The 19,748-nt window shown below is 43.6% G+C and overlaps 1 protein-coding gene across 3 annotated transcripts in view; it reads right to left on the bottom strand.

Annotated features, from left to right (window-relative positions):
* The window catches only part of HNRNPM (heterogeneous nuclear ribonucleoprotein M), a 51,813-nt gene that overhangs the window by 588 nt on the left and 31,477 nt on the right, over nt 1–19,748 (bottom strand). For all 3 annotated transcript variants that reach the window (XM_014520883.2, XM_025206611.1, XM_006025762.3), the window contains 3 exons: nt 18,151–18,249; nt 6,988–7,769; nt 1,479–1,530 (listed from right to left, as the gene is read on the bottom strand). In XM_014520883.2, the coding sequence (XP_014376369.1) occupies nt 1,479–1,530; nt 6,988–7,769; nt 18,151–18,249 (933 nt within the window). The remainder of the gene's footprint in view (nt 1–1,478; nt 1,531–6,987; nt 7,770–18,150; nt 18,250–19,748) is intronic.

The raw sequence follows: 19,748 nt of genomic DNA, 5'->3' as shown, positions 1-19,748 counted from the left end.
AATATTCAGCTGTAATCAAGTCACTGATCAGGTTAAGTGGTTGGTTTTTTTTTTTTAAATTTGCCCTATTTAAAGTTACTGATGAGAAACTGTTAAAGAGAAACAAGTATTTCTCAGTTTTGCAAAGCTACAGATTAACCTGCTATTTTAAAGGATGAGTTACTTGCTGCCATTTTTAAAGTATTAACAGGAAGGGGTGATAGTTGATGCCTTTAGTTATTTTCTAGTGATAACCAAGATCATGAATACTGAATTGGGATAACTTATTCACTGTTAGAATAAACAGGAAATCCAGCATCTGAAGCTTATTTTACAAAAGTCAAGATCAAGTATCACAAATGCAACTCCTTGTTGGACAATTTCCATCCAAAGGTTCACAGGCAACAGGATGCCCATAAAGCCCTGAATATTCCTTGCAGCCATTTAAAATAAATTAAAATTTGAGATCAACTGGGAAAGCAAGTGATGCTTCCTCTAGCACATTATATTGTTTCCCTTTGGAAAGTGAAAGAAAAGGGCCACAAGTAAGTTTAACCCTTTAGCAGAATGCATCACCCACTTCACATGTAATGCAATAGGTCCAAACAAACTAATCTGCATCAATAAATCCTTTAAACATAGCTTAGAAAAGTAAGTTAATGACCCAAATGGTTTTAAAACAATTGTTTCTATGGGTGGCATAAATATTTACTTGAGCAGTTCTCAGTCTTTTCTATACCCGTAACATGATGTTACAAAAAGGACATTCAGAAACTCCTGTAATCTAGTCTCAAAAAACAAGAGTGCAGTTATGATCTCTACCCAAACTTATTTCAGTTTACTTCCTTTTTTCTCCCCATCCTCATGCTGGTATTAAAAGAGATCAAATTCTCAACTACCTCCTTTTGCTTTGGTATTACGTTTCTGGAAATCATTTAAATATTTCAGCTTAATCTGATTAGACTCCTTTCATCTTGTACAGAACACATTTGGCACAATTTCTACAGTTTAAATGAGAAAATCGTTAGAGTGTATGTATTAATCTATCCAATCAGAAATGTGAATTTTAGTATCGTGTTCTACAAGGTTAAGAAATCTTTTTTTTTTTTTGGTATTCCTTGCATGGTTTACTGCTAATATGTCCCCTTAACTTTTCCATTAAAAGGTGACTTGGATAAAGCATGCTTATTTAGTTTCAAAAAGCCTGATGTACCCATGGCTCCCAATATGGCATTATAGTATTTTTGTTGAAGACTGCAACTTGCAGCAAAGGAGAAATCAAAATTGAATATTAGATTCCAATATACAAGATCTGCAATGCTACTTATTCAAAAACCTAAACTTTTGCTAGCCACCAGTCATTTCCTAGATTTGAATGCTATTTTGGTATTACTGCGCCTGGCAGGAAAAGGTAGAGGTGCTGTTCGGGTTATAATTCAGGGAAATATGCAATGAGTATATTAATTTTGGAAGGTCTCTAGTGATGCAAAGTAACTTACCACACTCGTTAAATTTGTCTTTCAGCATTTTCCATGTGAAATCAAAAGGGAGCTGGAGACAATAAAACAACAGCCAGTCATGATAGAATCTACTCAGCAATTCAACACTGTTAATCTAATCGTCAACATTCACTACATGGTGCTGTCCCAGGATGTATACACATGGATGCGTGTGCATACACGCACCCACCCACCCCCCGTATAGCTTATCACTACTTGAATTTAGTAGCTGCGGAGTATTTCTCCCGAATCAGAATTTGCTTATTTATTTTATTTCTACGCCACCCTCCCCCAAAAAGGTTCAAGGCAGCTTACAGTTAAAACAGGTGATAAATAACAGATAAAATAAGTGATAAAACAATTCCCCAGACAACATCCCAATATTTAATCCTACCCAAATATGGTATTAAGCTCCTCCCAAAAGATGTCCAGGCTTGGGCTCTTGATAGGCATGAAGGGGAAGGGAGTTTCAAAGCTGAAGAGGTACTGCCAAGAAGGACCAAGGGATACCAAGACCAGAAAACAGGAAGAGCTGAGTGGCAAGTTACCTAGACACTTTGTTCTAAGCTTGCTCAGTGGAAGGAAGAAAAAAGAGGAACAGGGATTTCTTCAGAAAGTTGCAGCAGCAGAGGAAGGAACTAGCAAGGGAATCAAAAGGATGGCTGGAAGACTATGCAGTGCCAAAGCCTAGAGGCAGTGCCAGCTGCCAGCTCCTCCTCTACCTGCACTTGTGCAGGTTCAAGTCTAGGCACAGCCACTGACCACTAAGGCTTCCTCCCAGGTTCTGACATGGCTTTGCAGGGACTGTGGCTTGCATATCCCTGCCAGGGAGAGCCAGGACAGAGTGCCTGTGATGCGAGAGGTGCCTCCTGGTAAATTCTCTAAGAAATCTGGTAAGGGAGATGCAAGAGCACATGGATATAAACACAAGGCCTTCATCAATTCAATGTGCAAAAGAGGTCACCAGCATTGTGGAAGAGAGGCAGTCTCAGAAGACACTGGAAGAAGGGCTGCCAGAAAGGGCACTGGAAGACACAGAAAGCAAAGATACTCTAGAAGATAGAAGCTGGCAGCTTGTCACCTCTGGCAACAGACAGCCCTCCTCTTTTGACCCTGTGGCTGTCCAGCTGGAGAACAGGTATGAAACCCCAGCACTGGATGGGAAGGAGCCACTCCAGTGGCAGGAAAGGCCAAAGCCATGTACCCCTAGGAGTGGGAGGATGAAGACCACTGTTGCCAAGAAGCACAGGATGGTAGCTGTTGGTAATTCCCCCCTGCAGTACATGCAGGCATCCGAGCCAACAGGAAGGCTGACAAATGGGAGATGTGCTGCTTGCCAGGAATATAAATCTGAGATGTCACAGAAAGGTAGCGAAGACTTATCCAGCCCTCTGACCACCATCCCATGCTAATTCATTCATGTACGCACTAATGATGCTGCCAAGGGCCACCTTGAACATATCAAAAGTGGCTAAATGGCTCCGGTTCCAAGGGGACAGGGCCAAAGCTAGTAGTCTCACTGATCTTTCCAGTCAAAGGTAAAGGCCCAGGCTAGTTAGGAGCAGATACATCCCAAAGATCAACATATGTCTGCATATATGGTATCACCACCTGTGCTTTCACTTCTTTGATTATGGGGTGATGTTCCAGGAAGGAATACTGGGAAGATATGGGGTCCAACTGGCAAAGACAGGGCAGAGTGTCGTCATATACAGATTTGCTAATCTATGAGGAAAGCTCTACACTAGGTTCAACAGAGGATGGAGACAAAAGCCCAGAGGCAAGTAAAGTGCTAGGAAACCTGGAGAAAATAATTAGTAAGGGGATAACAATAGCAGAAGCCTGACCAATCTCATTTCCTTCTATGACCAGGTGACATCACCTGGACAAAGGAGAAGACATTGATATCATATATTTTGACTTTAAAAAAGCCTTTGACCTGGCATCCCATGATGTCCTCACCGTAAAATTGGGGAACTGTGGCCTTGACAACCTTATGGTCCGACGGCTGGGGAACTGGCTCCATGGTTGGACCCAGAGAGTGATAGTCAATGGAACCGAATCAACATGGCGCATGGTGACCAGTGATGTGCCCCAGGGCTCCATACTCAGACCTGTACTCTTTAAGGTATTCATAAGTGATTTGGACTCTGGTGTCACAAGCGAATTGGCCAAGTTTGCTAACGACACAAGTTACGGGAAAGTGTGGTCACACTAGAGGATAGGTCGATGATTCAGGCCGACCTCAGCAGGCCATAAGGTGGGCAGATCAAAACCTGATGGCATTCAACACAGAGAAATGAAAGGTGCTCCATCTCAGGAGAAAAAACCCACATCATACTTACAGGCTTGGCAGTGCTACACTCGCTAGCACCATAACTGAAAGAGACTTGGGGGTCATGACTGACCACAAGATGAACATGAGCCACCAACGCAATGCTGCAGCCAGCAAAGCAAACAAAACCCTGGCTTGCATCTACCGATGCATCTCAAGCAAGGCCCAGGAAGTCATCCTCCCACTTTACTCTGCCTTGGTGATGCTGCAGATGGAATACTGCATCCAATTCTGGGTTCTGCAATTCAGAAAGGATGTGGAGAAACTTGAGTGGCCAGAGGAGAGCCACATGCATGATTAGAGGACAAGACAACAGGCCTTATGAGGACAGGCTGAGAGAGATGTGATTCTTCAGCCTGGAAAAGCACAGGCTCAGGAGTGACTTGGGGGCACAAGCACATAAGGGGTGTGCATCCGGAGCTGGGAAAACATCTGTTCATCAGGTCATCCAAAGGGAAGACAAGGTCCAATGGTCACAAACTCCTGGAAGACCATTTTAGGCTGGACATAAGGAAAAACTTCTTTACCATCCGAGTCCCCAGGGCCTAGAACAGACTCCCCCTATAGGTGGTGCAAGCATCTACACTGGACACTTTCAAGAAACACTTGGATGCCTGTCTTGCTAGGATCAGTCGACCTCCGCTGACTTCTGCTGACTTCCTGCCCCTTGGGCAGGGGGCTGGACCCAATGATCTTGCAAGGTCCCTTCCAGCCCTAATGTCTATGAAATCTATGAAGCCTTAGCGATGTTCCCAGAGAGAAGACAAGACAAATCAGTTAGATGCGCAAGTACATAAACGTTTCATTTAAGAAGCATGGGAAACAAACAGGATGAACTGGAGGTACAATCAAGGAATTGAGATGCAGTTAGGAATTCAGAGATGTGGCAGGATAGTTCACATGATTCAATACTGTTGTGGATGGATGTAACTTGCTCAGGAAGGACAGGCAAAGAAAAAAAGGAGCTCTTCCCTTTTATATAAAGGAGATGTATGTATTCTGAAGTGCAATATGAAGAGGAAGGTAGGTCTGCTGAAAGGTTCTGAGTAAATGTCAGAGGTGAGAGCAGCAAAAAGGAAACCATTGCAGTCTCTTGCTATAGCCCACCAAACCAGGAGGAAGAGGTGGATGAGGCCTTTAAACAACTGAAAAGCTTCCCAAAAAAAACCACAACAAAAATCCACAGGATCTGGTTCTCACGGGGGACTTTAATTATTGGGACATTTGCTAGGACAGCTGTGCACAATTAGTCCAACAAATTCTTGCTGAGGGAGAGTATGTTGGGGTTAACTTTTTGATACAGATGGTACAGAAGCCAAATGGCTGGGAGGAGGAGCTCTTCCACTTGCTGCTCACAAACAGAGGAATTTGTTATAAAAGTGAAGGTGGAAGGTAACTTGGGTGACAGTGGTTACAAAATGATAATAGATCAAGAGCCTAAGGGGAGGAAGGAAAAAGAGCAGCAGAATAATGACACTGGACTTCAGAAAAGCAGACTTCAAGAAACTCTGGGATCTGATGGGCAGGATCTCCAGGGAGCCAAGTCTGAGGAGAAAAGCAGTTTAAGACAGCTGGCTTTACTTTAAAGAAGCTGTATTAACGGCACAAGAGCTCACTATCCTAATGTGATGGAAGAATGGGAAGTGCAATAAGAGACCAGCCTGGCTAGACAGCAACCTCTTCAACAAGTTGAAACTCAAAAAGGAATCCAATAAAAACTAAAACTTGGTTGTATTATCAGGGAAGAGCATTGTGTGTGCAGGGAGAAAATTAGGAAGTTGTAGGCACAATTCAAGATGCAACAGGCAAGGGACATAAAAGACAATTAAAAGGGATGCTGTAAAATTAAGAGAAAGACCAAAGAAGCCATAGGTCCCTTATAGAATATAGAAGGCAATACCGTTATAAATCGATACAGAGAAGGCTGAAATATTTAATGGATTTTTACTTCAGTCTTCAAAAACAGAAGTAGCTACCAGATGACAAGCACAGATGGCGGCAAAAATAGGGAAGGATACAAACAGCACAGAGTAGTAACAGAATAGGTTAAGTATTACTTAGGCCATGTAAAGTTGTTTGGTTTCGACCAGAAAAATCACCACTCTGGGTAGAAAACAGAAATGTGCTGACATTCAAGCTTTTTCTCCTGGAGGAAAAATGGCCTCTCCAGGAAAAAAAAAAAAAAAAAAAAAAAAACCTCGGCAAAAAACAGTAGAAAAGTTCCTGTAAGAGTTTTTCCCAAGAGACTGAACTCCCGCACATTTTTCCCTGGCTTAACTCCTTCTAGATACCAGGAGTGGAGCCGTGGGAAAAGGCTGATATGCATAGGAAAGAGAGCAGTGGGTGTGATGCATCTCAGCTTCTGGCAGTCTTGCACAACATTCTCATTAACAAGGTAAGGAAACGCAAACTAGATGAAAGTATTTTAAGATGGGCATACAACTGATTGGACCACTGAGCTCAATGAGTAGTCTTCAAATACTTAATATGGAGATTTATAGAGATGGGATTTTCTCTGTGGCCATAAGGGACAGCACTAGGAGCAACAGCTTGAAGCTACAGCAGAGAAAGTTTAGGTTGAGAATTAGGAGGAATTCTCTGACTTTGAGGGATTGGGGGGGGGGGGGGGGAGAGGTAATTGAAGCACTGGAACAGGCTACAGACTGAAGTTGTGGAACTTCTATCCCTGGAAAATTTCAACAGCAGGTTGAACAGACATTTGGTTGGGATGCTTTAGTTAGTGCTAATCCTGCCCCAAGCAGGGCGCTGGACTAGATGACTTTTTGGGTCCATTTTTGTCCTACTTTTCTATGACCCTATGCATTTTTGCCAAGTGAACCTAGCCCACAGATGACAGCTGCAGGAGGCTGCTCTTGGCTAACATTAAGAATTACAATGAAACATAACATAGTGGTCCCTTAGCCGAGCAGGACTTCATAGGTAAAGAGCAGCACCCTGAATTAGAAAGATAATGGAAACCAATAGACTCTGGAAAACTGGCTTAGATTCGCAGGGTCTGCATAACTTTTCACTGTGATGCTTTAAACAAATTAGACATTACAAATGCCCCATAAACATTCTACATGTGGCTATCAAAATGTGCAGTGAAACTAGTATTTATGTTCAGCCGTAACAGCTCTCTGGACTGAAGACAAATTATGAAGTTTTACTCACGTTTCTCACAAATATTTGACAGGCTTTTCTGGCTACGCCAGCTGCAGGTCCTCCGGTTCCTCCAAGAGAGCCTGCAAAATTGCCTGCGAAGTTTCCACGATCCATTTCCATTGTTCTTTCAAAATTGCTTCCCATTGCAAGTCCCATTCGATCTATACCTGCTCCCATTCCCTGTCCCATAGCAGGCCCCATTCTTTCCATATTTGTAGCACCCATGCGATCTAATCCCATTCTGTCCATAGGAGCTGCAGCCATACGATCTAATCCTATTCTTTCCATAGGAGTAGCTCCTATGCGATCCAATCCAGCTGGCATTCTATCTAGGACTTGACCCATTCCAGTCCCCATTCCTGCAGGTACCATACGATCCATACTTAGACCCATCCTATCCATGCCAGTTCGCATGGGTTCTACACCTGATCCCATCCTGTCCATAGTTGTACCAACACGATCAATAGCAGTACCCATTCTATCAATCCCAAAACCTATTCCTGAACCCATTCTTTCTATTCCTGAACCCATTCTCTCAATAGCTGGACCCATCCTATCAATATTGGGAGCAATGTGATCTATGCCCAGAGGGGCCATTCGATCAATTCCCGAACCCATACGATCTACATTAGAACTCATGCGATCCAAAACAAGACCCATTCTGTCCATTTCAGACCCCACTCTCTCCATCCCATGCCCCATTCCAGAAGGTATTCTTTCTATCCCTGAGCCCATGCGGTCAATGCCAGGTGCCATCCTCTCAATTCCAGGAATGCTAGCAGTTCCACCACCTAGAACACACAATACATAGATTATTTCATTTTGTAATCACATGGATAGGATATTATGTTTAAATACTTGAAACTGTACAATGTTTGGTTGAAGTTCTTCAGTCCTGTGTATTCTGTAGCTGCAGACTCTGAAACAGCTGTGCTTCAGAATGCAAGCTTTATATTTAAGAGTGAAATCTATAGCTCCTACATGTGCAAAAAGAGCTTACAAAACATGATCCAAATATAAAAAGGGACAGAGTTCAAATCTGCTAAGGACAGCTACTGTGAAATAAAAATATAAATGCCTAAATGACAGCTTACATATGTTTTTAATTATTAAAATATTAGGATGCTCTTCCAATAAGGAAACTGGTTGCTGGCTACGTAAGTTTAAGACCACCCTCCCCAAACTGAAAATTCTCTTTTTCTGCCAGCCATGGTAGGTAGATGCAGGTTACAGACACACAGACTATTATTACCCTTCTCCTTAGTACTAAGTCAGACTCCATGCAATAAGTTACAATGTTCAGTTACTCGCAAACAATGCAAAACCAAAATTAAAAAAAAAGTTAAATCAGTTTAATTTTCCTCCCCACACTCTTCATGTTCAAAGTCAATCGAGCTATGAAAGCCAAAAGAGGAAACAGAAATAAATGTAGCCAATATACATTTTCAATTCAGAAAATCCTGAACCTGGTACCGAATTCTCTTTTTTTTTGTTCCTTTTTTTTTGTGTGGCAGAAACAAGTTCTTCCCATATAATTTAGGCCCAACTTAACTATTGAATATGGAGAATTTTTTTTTTTATAAAATCCATTCCATATTGAAAAAGTCCCATCTTACCACAGTGGGATATTAAATTAGTCTGATACCATCCTCCTCAGATAAAATTATGTTCTGTTTTGTCTCTATTGCCTTTTACTTCCATATAGGACTATTCTTTCTTTCATTATCTTACGACTAAAGGTGCACCGTACATTGGTCTGATATCAGATCGGTACCAATATAAAGAAAAATTGGCTGTATTGGAAATTGGCATAATGTGGCTGATAATTTGACCAATAAATACCCGTGCATTAATGCGCAGCCGCAGCACAGCATGTAGGCAGCAAGGAGCACAGCCCAGCAGCTTGGAGAGCTACATGCAGTTGGTAAGTCTGTTGCGATGAAAGGAGAGGGGGGAGGGAAGGGGTGTTGAGGAGGCAGACTAATGCCCCCCACGGTGAGGGAGGGAGGGGGTAGGCGCTGCCCAGTCGGAGTGGGGTGGCGCACGGGCACTCCTTACACTGCTTGCACCCTGGGAGGGCAGCGTGTGCCCCCAGATCTGTGCAGGGTAGGCAGGCTGCAGCTCAGCTGGGCTCTTCCTGGTAGGGGCTGGGCTCAGGGCAGGTAGTGGCAGCACTGGGAGGGGCTATAGCCAAATTTGGGGTGGTTGTAGCCCCCCCCGCATAGCCCCCCTCCCAGCACTGATGCCACCCGCTTTGAGCCCAGTCCCTGCTGAGAAGAGTCCAGTGTAGCCCTGGCTCCAGCCCACAGCCGCAGCCCTCCTGCCTCAATCTGGGGGCACATGCCCCCCCCCAATCCTCCATGCCCTCCAGGGCTGCAAGCAACACCCCCCCCAATGAGCCATGGGGGAGAGGAATATCTAATAAATATATGACCCAGTTCTTGAGTCATGCCTAGGTTGCCTTCTCCACCCCATCTTCAGCATACAGAAGCCCCACTTCTTCTGTCCTGTTTGTTCCAGGATGACTAAGGAAGCTTTTGTTATTAGCTTTGAACTTTCAAAGAATATTAAACTCAGCTAAGCCGTTAGTCAGTCTCATTTTATTTCTGCATATCTTGATATTAGGAAAAAAAAAGTAATTCTTTTTAATGAGTCCAATTTTCCATTCTTGTTAGATCCTCTACTGATTCTTATTGGCTTGTCTGAGGAGTTTGTTTGTCCATACATTATTTTCCAGCCCCATGCAGCAACTAGGAAAACCCAGAAGCATGGGGAAACCAGAACACCCTCTGTACTACAAGCTGTGGACAGCAAGCATAACTCCATGCATGACACCCTCCAGCTGGGAGGACCAGAGCTCCTCTTTCTGTACCTCCCCCATAAGCTTCTCATCTGCTTTAAACTTCTTTCCCAACTAAACCTGTTTGAAGCTCAGCTTCATCCCCCTGCTTCCGAGTATGGTCCTCCCCATCCAATTTCTACCTGCTCTGAGCTGCAAAACTTTTTGGTGATCTCCCAGTAACCTGTTTGGGGTTTGGTGGAGAGGAGGGTGCTTCTAGATTTCAAACGACTGCTTTTTAAAACAAGTGTATAGGTAGGTATAGTCACTCCTTGATCACTCCTTATCCAACCTCTTCTTGAGGCCCTCCAATGGAGATTCCACAACTTCCCTAGGCAGTCTGTTCCAATGCCTCACTGTGAAGTTTTTCCTAACAGGGAAGACGTTTTTCCCGAGTTTTTCCTCCCAATCTAAACATACCTTGCTATAACTTCAAGCCACTCAAGCATTCTGCCCTCTGCAGCATCAGAGATAAGGTACTGTCTCTACTTTGTAGGAGCGCTTCAGATGTTTGGAAGATTTCTACAATGTCCCCTTTTAACTGCCTTTCAAGCTCTCATGTTGCTTGCCTTCCAAGTTCTTTATCATTTTAATCACCTGCCTTTGGACCCTCTCTGACTTCTCCACATCCTTATTAGTGTGTGGAGCCCAAAACTGCAGATGAGGCCTAAGCAGTGCCAAGTAAAAAGATACTATCACCTCACAGATCTTGCACCTAATGCTCCTATTGATACAGGATGAGCCTTTCACACTGCAAACTCACACTGAATCAAATCTGTGATTCATCAAGACTCCCAGATCCGTCTCTGTAGTGTTTCTATCCAGCCAGTTATCACCTATTAACTAATCCAAATCATCAAACTGCACCTTACCGTTATTTGGCAGCATACTTTGTATCTAAATCCATTTCAATTTCTCCAATGCTTTCTTTAATTAATACATTTCCACTACTACTGAAGTCTCCAAAACTTTGTACAGATTTCCATTTCCTAGCCACTTCCAAGTCTAACCTGGGGGTCTAGATCAAATCCCCACAATAATTTCTTTAAAGTCCTTTATTATTCCTTCCAATTAATACTTTTCATTGAAACAGGTTCTATTTTTTCTATACCATCACATCTTATATTCCTGAAATCTAGAATCATAGTATCATAGAAGAGTAGGGCTAGAAGGGATCTTTGAAGTTTAGTCCAAAACTCTGCTTGACAGAATCACGCATATCCAAACCATTCCATGCAGATTCTTCTCTAATCTACTACTAAAACTATATAAAATTAACCCGCCACACAACTATAACACACAGCACCCTAACCTGCCACAGGTAAAGTATGGGGGAGATGACTTTCGACGTCTTTCTTGTTTGTTACATTTTGCCCAAGACAGCTAAAGAGAGCCATTCATGTCCCTTTCTAGAGGAAGGCAACCACCCTCACAGGCCATTACCAACCTAATCACGGGGTAAAATTCCTTCTTGACCCCAGCATGGCGATTGGTCCAACCCTGAACGAAGGTACAAGACTCCAACATATTTAAAGACCCTCTCCTTTACTTCACAAAATGTGAAGGATAGCATTTTTTTTTAATGTTTGCCTCCCTTCTTTTGGCCCTGCAAGTTATTTCCTGGTATGCTTCCTTGGTGATCTGCCCATTATTCCATTGTCCTTTTCCTTTTGAGGCAACCTAGAAACTCCTTGTGCAGTCGCACTGGTTTCTTGGCATTCCTTTTGTACTTCCACTGTGCTGGAATAGTTTTCTGTTGAGATTCCTATACTGTGCCATTTAGGAGCTGCCAGCCCCCCTAGGCCTCTATCTTCTAGTCTGTCCTCCCACAGCATTATGCCTATCTCCTTGAATTGGTTGAAATATACCTTGTTGAAATCTTGCAACTTAGTTCTGCTGACCTCAGATTTTCCCAGTCTCAGGATCATGAATTTTATCGTCTTGTGATCACCACCTCTTAAGTTTTCAATCATCTTCACACCCTCCACTAATTCTTCCCTACTGAGTCAAGACTATATCCAAGATAAATGACCCCCTAGTTGCATCCAACTGTTTGAAATAGCAAGTTGTCTGCCACTCATATTAGCAACTTGCTCAACACATTGTGTTGCAAAATGGTGCAGCCAAACATATGTCTGGAAAATAGAAATGCCCCATCAGTATCATTTAATAATTTTTGGATAATTTTGTCACCTCCTTGAAGAGTGCATCATTCACCTCTTCTTCCCAACTTGGCAATATACAACAAATCCCCATGATTAGATCACTACTGTGCCTTTCATTTTTTTTCTTCATGCAAATACATTCTGATCCACTACCCTCTTCCTCCTGAACAGGGAACGTGTGTCAAACGCATAGACAAGGTGACACCACCACCACCTCTCTCAAATCTGTCCTTCTGAAACAGATTGTACCCTCAGGAGTTGATGTTCTCTGCGATACCAATCAAAACACAGCTCATTTCACAGGCCGCAACTTCCATCTTTTCTCATTTGTTCCTCATACTCCTCACATTTGTACACATACAATCAGACACATTCTGCATTCTGACCTACTTGTTTCCTTTTATACCCCTTGTTGCTCTCTTTGGGCTCTAGACCTTTCCCCAAGCTGAGCAGAAGCTTCTTCCAGTCCTCTCCCCTCTGGTTGGTTGCTCTGTGGCTGAAGGGTTTTGTTCCCCCCCCCAGAACCTAGCTTAAGCTCTTTACTAGGTTGGACAAATGATGCCCAGAGATGCGCTTTCCAGTTCTGGTCAGGTGGCTTCCATCTTTTGATAGCAATCTTTCCCCTCTCAAATATCTTTCCACTGTCAAAGAATCCAAAATCTTCACATCAACACCATCTCAGCTGTACATTTACTTGCATGATGTAATTATCCCTGTCTGAGCCCTTTCCTTCTACTGGAAGGACTGATGAGAACACCACGTATGCCACAAATCTCCTTGGAGGAGACTAGGAAGATTTTTAATCTGATCAGTTCATTCTGATAGTATTGTCACCTGAAGGATGGATGAGCTTTGGCAGTCTTTCTGTAACATACTGAATATGGGCTCCAGGCAAACAGCACATTTCCCAGGACCCCAGATCCAAATAACGAATTGGTGCTTTTATTCCCATCACTCTTCTCTTCCCTCTTGATGCAATTGCTTTAGAACCCCCATCCCTGGGTCCCTGCACCTCCTGCTCTCTGGACTGCTGTCTCTCTAGTTCTTACCTGCTGAAGTCCTCACCTCTGCTTTTTCTTTAGTTGTTCCACAACAGTATGCAAAAAGCAGTTACTGACTTCAGTCTTATTTTTGAGTTCTGGAGACCCTCCTTCTAGCACTCACATGCTGCCATTTATCTTCCATGCTCTTTGAACACTCTAGCAGCTTCAAGGTGGATACCTATGCTTCCAACCCTCTCAATCTTTTCCTCCAAGGACACCAGCTTAATCTCATGCTTGGTGCAGAAGAAATGGTCTCGACTCTCTGGGAGGAACACAAACATGGAACATCCCAGGCAAATAACTGCCGATTCAGTCTCCATTTATGCCTCTTATAGGGGCTATCTAGATTGTAGACAACCAAAAAACCACAGACAAAAAGCAACCCCCAGGCAAACTCCCTCTCTGTCTGCAAGGGGCTGCCTGGCCCCACCCCTCAATTAGCCAAACCAACCACTTAAAGAAAACCACTCCACACAGAGCTGTGAGCACAAACCCTACCAAGCAGTCACTCCCAGAACAGGCACAAATCAAACACACAGACAACACAAATCAGAATTCCAGTATTTCTGGTCTGGACCACCAGCTCCCAGAAAAGACTCCTGTCACTGCTGAGCTACTCCTCTTCTCCCCTCACAGCATCTCCAAGACAAAACTCCTCCTCTGTTTGCTGCCACCTTTATTATTTCTAAACTACCTAAACAGTTCAACACCCATCAATATCTGCATTCCAGTTGGAGCTAGGATTCCACCATACATTCACTGCTACTATAATGCCTCATTTTTGGATCCAACATCACGAATTCCAGTTCTTCCATTTTATTACCCAGGCACCTAATCAGCTAGACCGTGAGAGTATTTCCATTCCTAGCTACCATATTTACTGGAATACAAGACAAATTATTTCCCCCCACAATCAACATAGAGAAAAAAGCCCCTCGTCTTAGAGTCGCATACAAAGACACTTCATTAAATATACTGCTTATCATTAAAGTGCTGCCAAAAGTAGCATGTGCTCAGTAACAGAAACCGACTGTGAAGTTAATTAAATGCTGCCAACACTAAGCATGACTAAAACACATGGCCCATAGTGGGCACATGCGCTGATGGAAATCTACCACAAAGATAGGTTAGGGTAGCCCATCTGAACAAGATATACGGTAGTGCTCTTTGAGCAATCCCCACTCCCCCAACCCTGAGTCTTCAAGTCGTGGTGAGCCACCATAGAAAATACATTTCAAGTTCCTCTTCACTGCCACAGCTAAGCTGCACCTTTCTTCCCCGTTTCCAATTATTACTGTTTCTTCACCAGCCTTAAATGTCTGGCAATCATGAAACGAGGCCCCAAACAATTTACCTAAAATCCTTCTGCTGGCCCCTACTTAGCCTGTCACAAATAATTATTGTGGCCCTGCCCTCCATGTGGTGAAACTGGAGCAGACTGCCCTGCACTGCATACACGTTTTTGGAGGATCCCAGAACTCATGACAAAAACACCTGCGTCCTGTCACGAGCGGAAGGCTAATTAGCACAAGGCTCATTTGTTTGCACAGAGGTGGGCTGGATCTGGAATACATACATACTGAGCAGTGCTGAGCTATGGAGTCACCATGGCTTGAAACTGCTGACTGCTGGCATCCAGGCCAATGAACTATATAGTAAATCATGAGCATTTTCACAATTAAGTAAGGAACTATGTTAGGGTCTCTTACCAAACAGGGGAGACAATCTAGTGACAGATGTGGAACAGGCTGAAGTACTCTGCCGTTTTCACCACAGTCTTAACAGGCAAGATCAGCTCCTAGACTACTGCACCTGGCAGCACAGCTTGGGGAGAAGCTGAGCAGCCAACAGCGCTCACCTCCTAAGAACAGGTTAGGAACTATTTAGAAAAGATGGACGTGTACAAGTCCACATGGACACAATGCACCCAAGGGTGCTAAGGGAGTTAGTCAATGTGACAGCAGAGCTGCTGGCCATTATTTTTGAAAACAGATGTCGACTGGGAGGGGTCCCAGATGATTGGAAGAGCAAATATAGTGTCCATCTTTAAGAAATGGAAGAAGGAGGATATGAGAAACTACAGACCCATCAGCTACAGACTAGCTACAGTCCCTGGAAAAATTATGGAGCAAGTCCTAAAAGAATCCATTTCTAAACACTCGCAAAAGAAGGTGGTGATCAGCAACAGCCAGCATGGATTTACCAAGGTGAAATCATGATAGCCTTCTGTGATGAAATGACAGTTTCTGTGAATATGGGGAGAGCAGTGGATGTGACATACCTTGACTTTTGATATAGTTTCCTATATCCAAAAAAAAAAAAAAAGGGGGGGGGTCATCTTATATTAAAGTAAATACAGTAAAGTCACTGCCTGGCCCTCCACTGTCTTTCTATGCCTTGGTGTCCTTTCCTTTTGGGCCACCCCCTCTTATCTTGCTTATTCCTTCCTTATTCAAATGGAACCCATCTCTAGAAGATAAAAGCTTTAGCTACAAATGCTGGAGAGTGGTCATGCTTCCTTGGGTTATACATCTTCAGTTATCTTGTCCTGCTTATTTCCTTTTTCTCTTGGAACAGAAAATTAAACAGCTGAGAATCAACTGAGCTTCTAGTTCTTGAAGTACCTTCCTCAGCCTAATACAGCTGTCTTTACTCTTGTCATAGGTTATATGGCCATATAATTTGTACCTCCATGAAAAATGATTAATTAATGTATTGTTCCTTGTTCTCATAGGAATCCTCTTCAGCCTATGTCTCATGAGTTTACTCCTGGCAGACAACACATCCTCCTGCTTCCTGGGTCAACCCTTGTGGCTGGTTTGTCTGACCCTTTTAGGATTCAATCCCCAATAATACAAACTTGTCTTTTCCTGGTGCCTACATCTCAGATCTTTTTCCTTTTGCTCCTTTTGTCAGTTAATCATGTCTTTTGATCTAGCTTGATGCTTCTTTCATTCTTCCTGAAATGAGGTCACCTTTAAGCTTCATTCTCTCTTCCCCTTGACTGGAACGGGCTGTTCTTTACTGTTATGCTATCACATCATTAGATCTTAAGCATTTCTCCTCTTCATCTCTCGTTATATAGAGATTATAAATTGGTTGTTTCACCCTGCTCAGTCAGGGGTCAGCAACCTATGCATGGCACATGGGGTAAATGGGGTAAAGATGTCTGATCCAGCCTGGGGACAGAGATGTGCCATGCCATGCAGCCTCTCCACTGCAAAGTCTACTGCTCTACTGTATCTGTGCTTCCCTCAGTGCACAAGAGTCAGGAATCTGCAGCAGAGCACAGGCAGCTGCCTGCTCCACAGGGATGTAGACTTCTGGCCAACAACTAGGACTGGGTTGCAAGCTCCGGCCCACACCAGCAAAAGGATGTTAACCCTTGCACTCTTTTGTATTGACGTCTCAATTGACGACCCTTGTTCCTAAGGGTTTGCCTCTTCTGATGTGTCCATCGAAAATCATCTTTCTTGCTAGGCTTCGGAGACCTCTCATCTGTATGTGCAGATCTTGCCTCCGCTTTCTTCCATCACCTACTCAAAATCCTGTCTGAACTCCACTACTGTTGACAGCTGTATTACCAGCCCCTTGATTATCAACTTCTCCATAAGCACCATCAGGCAACACTTCAGGTACATGTAGCTGACATTACAGAGCAACCCCAAAGATGATATACATCCCACTGATTACACAGTCATCCTCACTTCCCCAGTCTTGAAAATTCCTCCATGGATGCTAGAGCTGTCATCCTCTGCTCCCTCCCCCCTGCCTTTTCTTTTAAATAAAAAGGAAGGCAAACCCTTGGGGGAAACAAGACCCTAGTAGCAAAGTAAAAGGAAGGAAACAGGGAGGAAAAGCACCATAACCCCCCGCCCTCCCCAAACAAAAACAAAACCTGAAACTGAACTACCTCAAACTCCCCTCATAAGCTCCTTTTAGCTCTCTCCCGTCACTGGCAACTGGTCTTTTATAGCCTGGGGCAGCATCACTTCCCTATTTAGGTTCAGTTCTCAGCAAGAGGCAAAACAGCCTTCCAAAAAATCAGTGCTGCTCAGCAAAATCCCCTAACGAACTCACTCACAGAATACAAAAGATACTGGATCGACAGAGAGAGAGAGAGAGACAGACACTATTACATATTTTAGATACTCAACATTTAGATGGTTGTCTCAAAGGTTATTCCATAATCTGTAGGTTGACTGTATTTTCTTAAGGAGTCTCATTATGAAGCATGTTTTTGGAAGATGTAGCAAATCTGGATTTTTAAATTTACATAGCAACATGAGGTTTCCCTAATCCCCTCCCCTACAAAGTCTGTGTACTAGAATCTCTCAAGCTGTTAGTGCACATTTTTGTGATAGTGGCAGTTGAGACTGGGACATTTTCTCTTTCCTAATTTCTAGGTTTATAGATTTACATGTGGGCTTTGATTTTTTTTTTTTTTTTTTGATCAGGCAGAACTTCCCTCACTGCCTCCATTTCCTAGTGGAAGAACTGCAGTGAAAGTTAAGACAATGTTTATGACCTGTGGTCTTCTAGTATGAAACTTCTCACTCCCTGTATAGCATCACTGTCAGTCTCCTCTACCAGTCGCAAGGCTTGATCAACAGACAAGGTTCTAAAATATTTTCGATCGGGGATGCACAACCCCTGTTTTGAAGAGTCATGTAATATGGCCTGTGGGTCTCTCCACTGGGTCCACAAATTTGGTGGTGGTGGTGGTAATGGGGGAGGGGGGACAGGGACCAGCAGCAATTAACATTGTCACCACTCTCCCACTGCCTAAATTTCCAAGCCCTGTTCCAAATGCACAGGAATAGTCTGTCCAGGGCTGTATGCAGCTATGCAGAATCAGGCTGGTCAAGCTGTTTCCACGCAGCTGCAGCAAAACCCAGCTTGGACAGCACTGCATGCTGGATGGGGCCCACAGGTAGACCTGGCACCACTCATTTGACCCGTGAGCCCAATGGGGCACCACTGGTTTAGATGAACAAATTTTACTCAGAAAATGTAACTAAAAGTTTCCTCAAACCATTGAAAAGATTATTCATAACACACCTTCTAACTATTGCAGGCACAGCTCTGGGATGCACAAGTTGTTACGAAAGCCCAGTTTACTTACCTATACCTCTTTCAAGGGCATCTCCAAAAGTACGAGACATCCCCATCTCATTCCTTCCAAAGTCTCGTTCAAATCCTCCACCCATTGCTCGATCCATCTCTGCAGAAAGACATCAGTTAGTGCAATGCAGCCTATAGTGCTGAGAGAGCCTGTATCACAGTACAGAGGTGCTCACATCTCCCTATGCCATACAGCAAGGGGAACCGGACTGCCTGCTCACATGGTGCTGGGGGAGCTTGCAGTTAGGGAGGTTGAGGGGGGTGGGAGGGCGGCGCCATGGTCCTCCATTCATGCAGCCTCCGGCCACTAAGAAGTTAGAAATTTAAACTGTCCCCAAGGTGTCTTGTCTCTAAGACACGGCATTCTACTTTTGAAATCTCAAAAGTATTCTAGCTTCTCTTTCCTGGAGGATCCTAACAATACATTTAGGATCCAAACTGAAGTTAGGTGGTATATTATCCCTGTTCTAGGTTGTCCTACCATAAGGCTAATATTTTTTTCCAGAATTTAGAGTTCATGTTCCTAAGAAAACTAGTAAAAAAAAAAAGCTCTGGACATTTTAGGATGATTATATACCAAAAAAGCATCAATCAGCAAACAACCAGAAAGGATGCTCAGCTTCCTGTATTTTAAAACTGAAGTCCCAAACATATAGCCTAAAGCCCACTCTCTCTCCACTCTCTCAGTCCTGATCCTCAAGGGAAATTTACACAACACTTCCCAGAGACGAGCCTATGAGCTCCATTTCATCAACCTCCTGGATACTAGAGATCATGGACTAAACAGACATTGGATTTTTGATGCATTATAATCTGCCTGGCAACTGACTCCCCAGCCCAGCCCAGCCCCTGGCTTGTTTCCTTTTCATTCCATCCAGGAAGAGCACACATCAACTGCTGAAACTTGCTTAGCCTGACGAAGGGTTTTTGAACCCGAAAGCTTGCTTAATAAATATTCTCCAACTATTTCGGTTGGTCTAATAAAAGATATCAAATTCACCCAAGGAACCTTGTCTGCCTCAGTTACCAGGATACACACTTGTACACCTATTTCTTTGCAATTGTGAAATGACTTTGTGAAAAGTCTGCAAATAGTCCATCTCAACCTCTGTGCAGAGAAACTCATAGCAGTGAAATAAAAAAATAATAATAATCCAGGCTGCAAATCCAAATTCCAATGAATAAATTATTTGTACAGTATTCTTATAAAAGCAACTACTAAGTGTTCCCCATTATGTTCTGGTCAGAAAGGTGAAGTCTTATCTAAGAAGATGCCTTCATCTAATAGAAGTCAAGTTACATCAAATGAACAAATGAGGCTTCATGCCCTAGCCAGCCATTTTCTGGAAAGCTAGCAACTAGAGGTGCACCGATACATTAGTCTATATTGCAATCAGCACCGATGAACAGGAAAATTGATGTTATTGGCAGCTTGGAGAGCAGAGCCTGGCTGGTGAGTCTGCAGGGGGAGTGGGGGGAATTGAGGCCCCCCATGGTGAGGGAGGGAGCAGGGCTAGGGCAAACACTGCAGAACCAGGGCAGCGTGGGGTGCAGGGCAGAGCTGTGAGCACTTTATCTGGGAAGGACCGGGGGGGGGGG

Source organism: Alligator sinensis, unplaced genomic scaffold (assembly GCF_000455745.1).
Source record: "Alligator sinensis unplaced genomic scaffold, ASM45574v1 scaffold103_2, whole genome shotgun sequence".
NCBI lineage: Eukaryota > Metazoa > Chordata > Crocodylia > Alligatoridae > Alligator > Alligator sinensis.
This window is presented reverse-complemented; position numbering and strand designations above follow the sequence as displayed.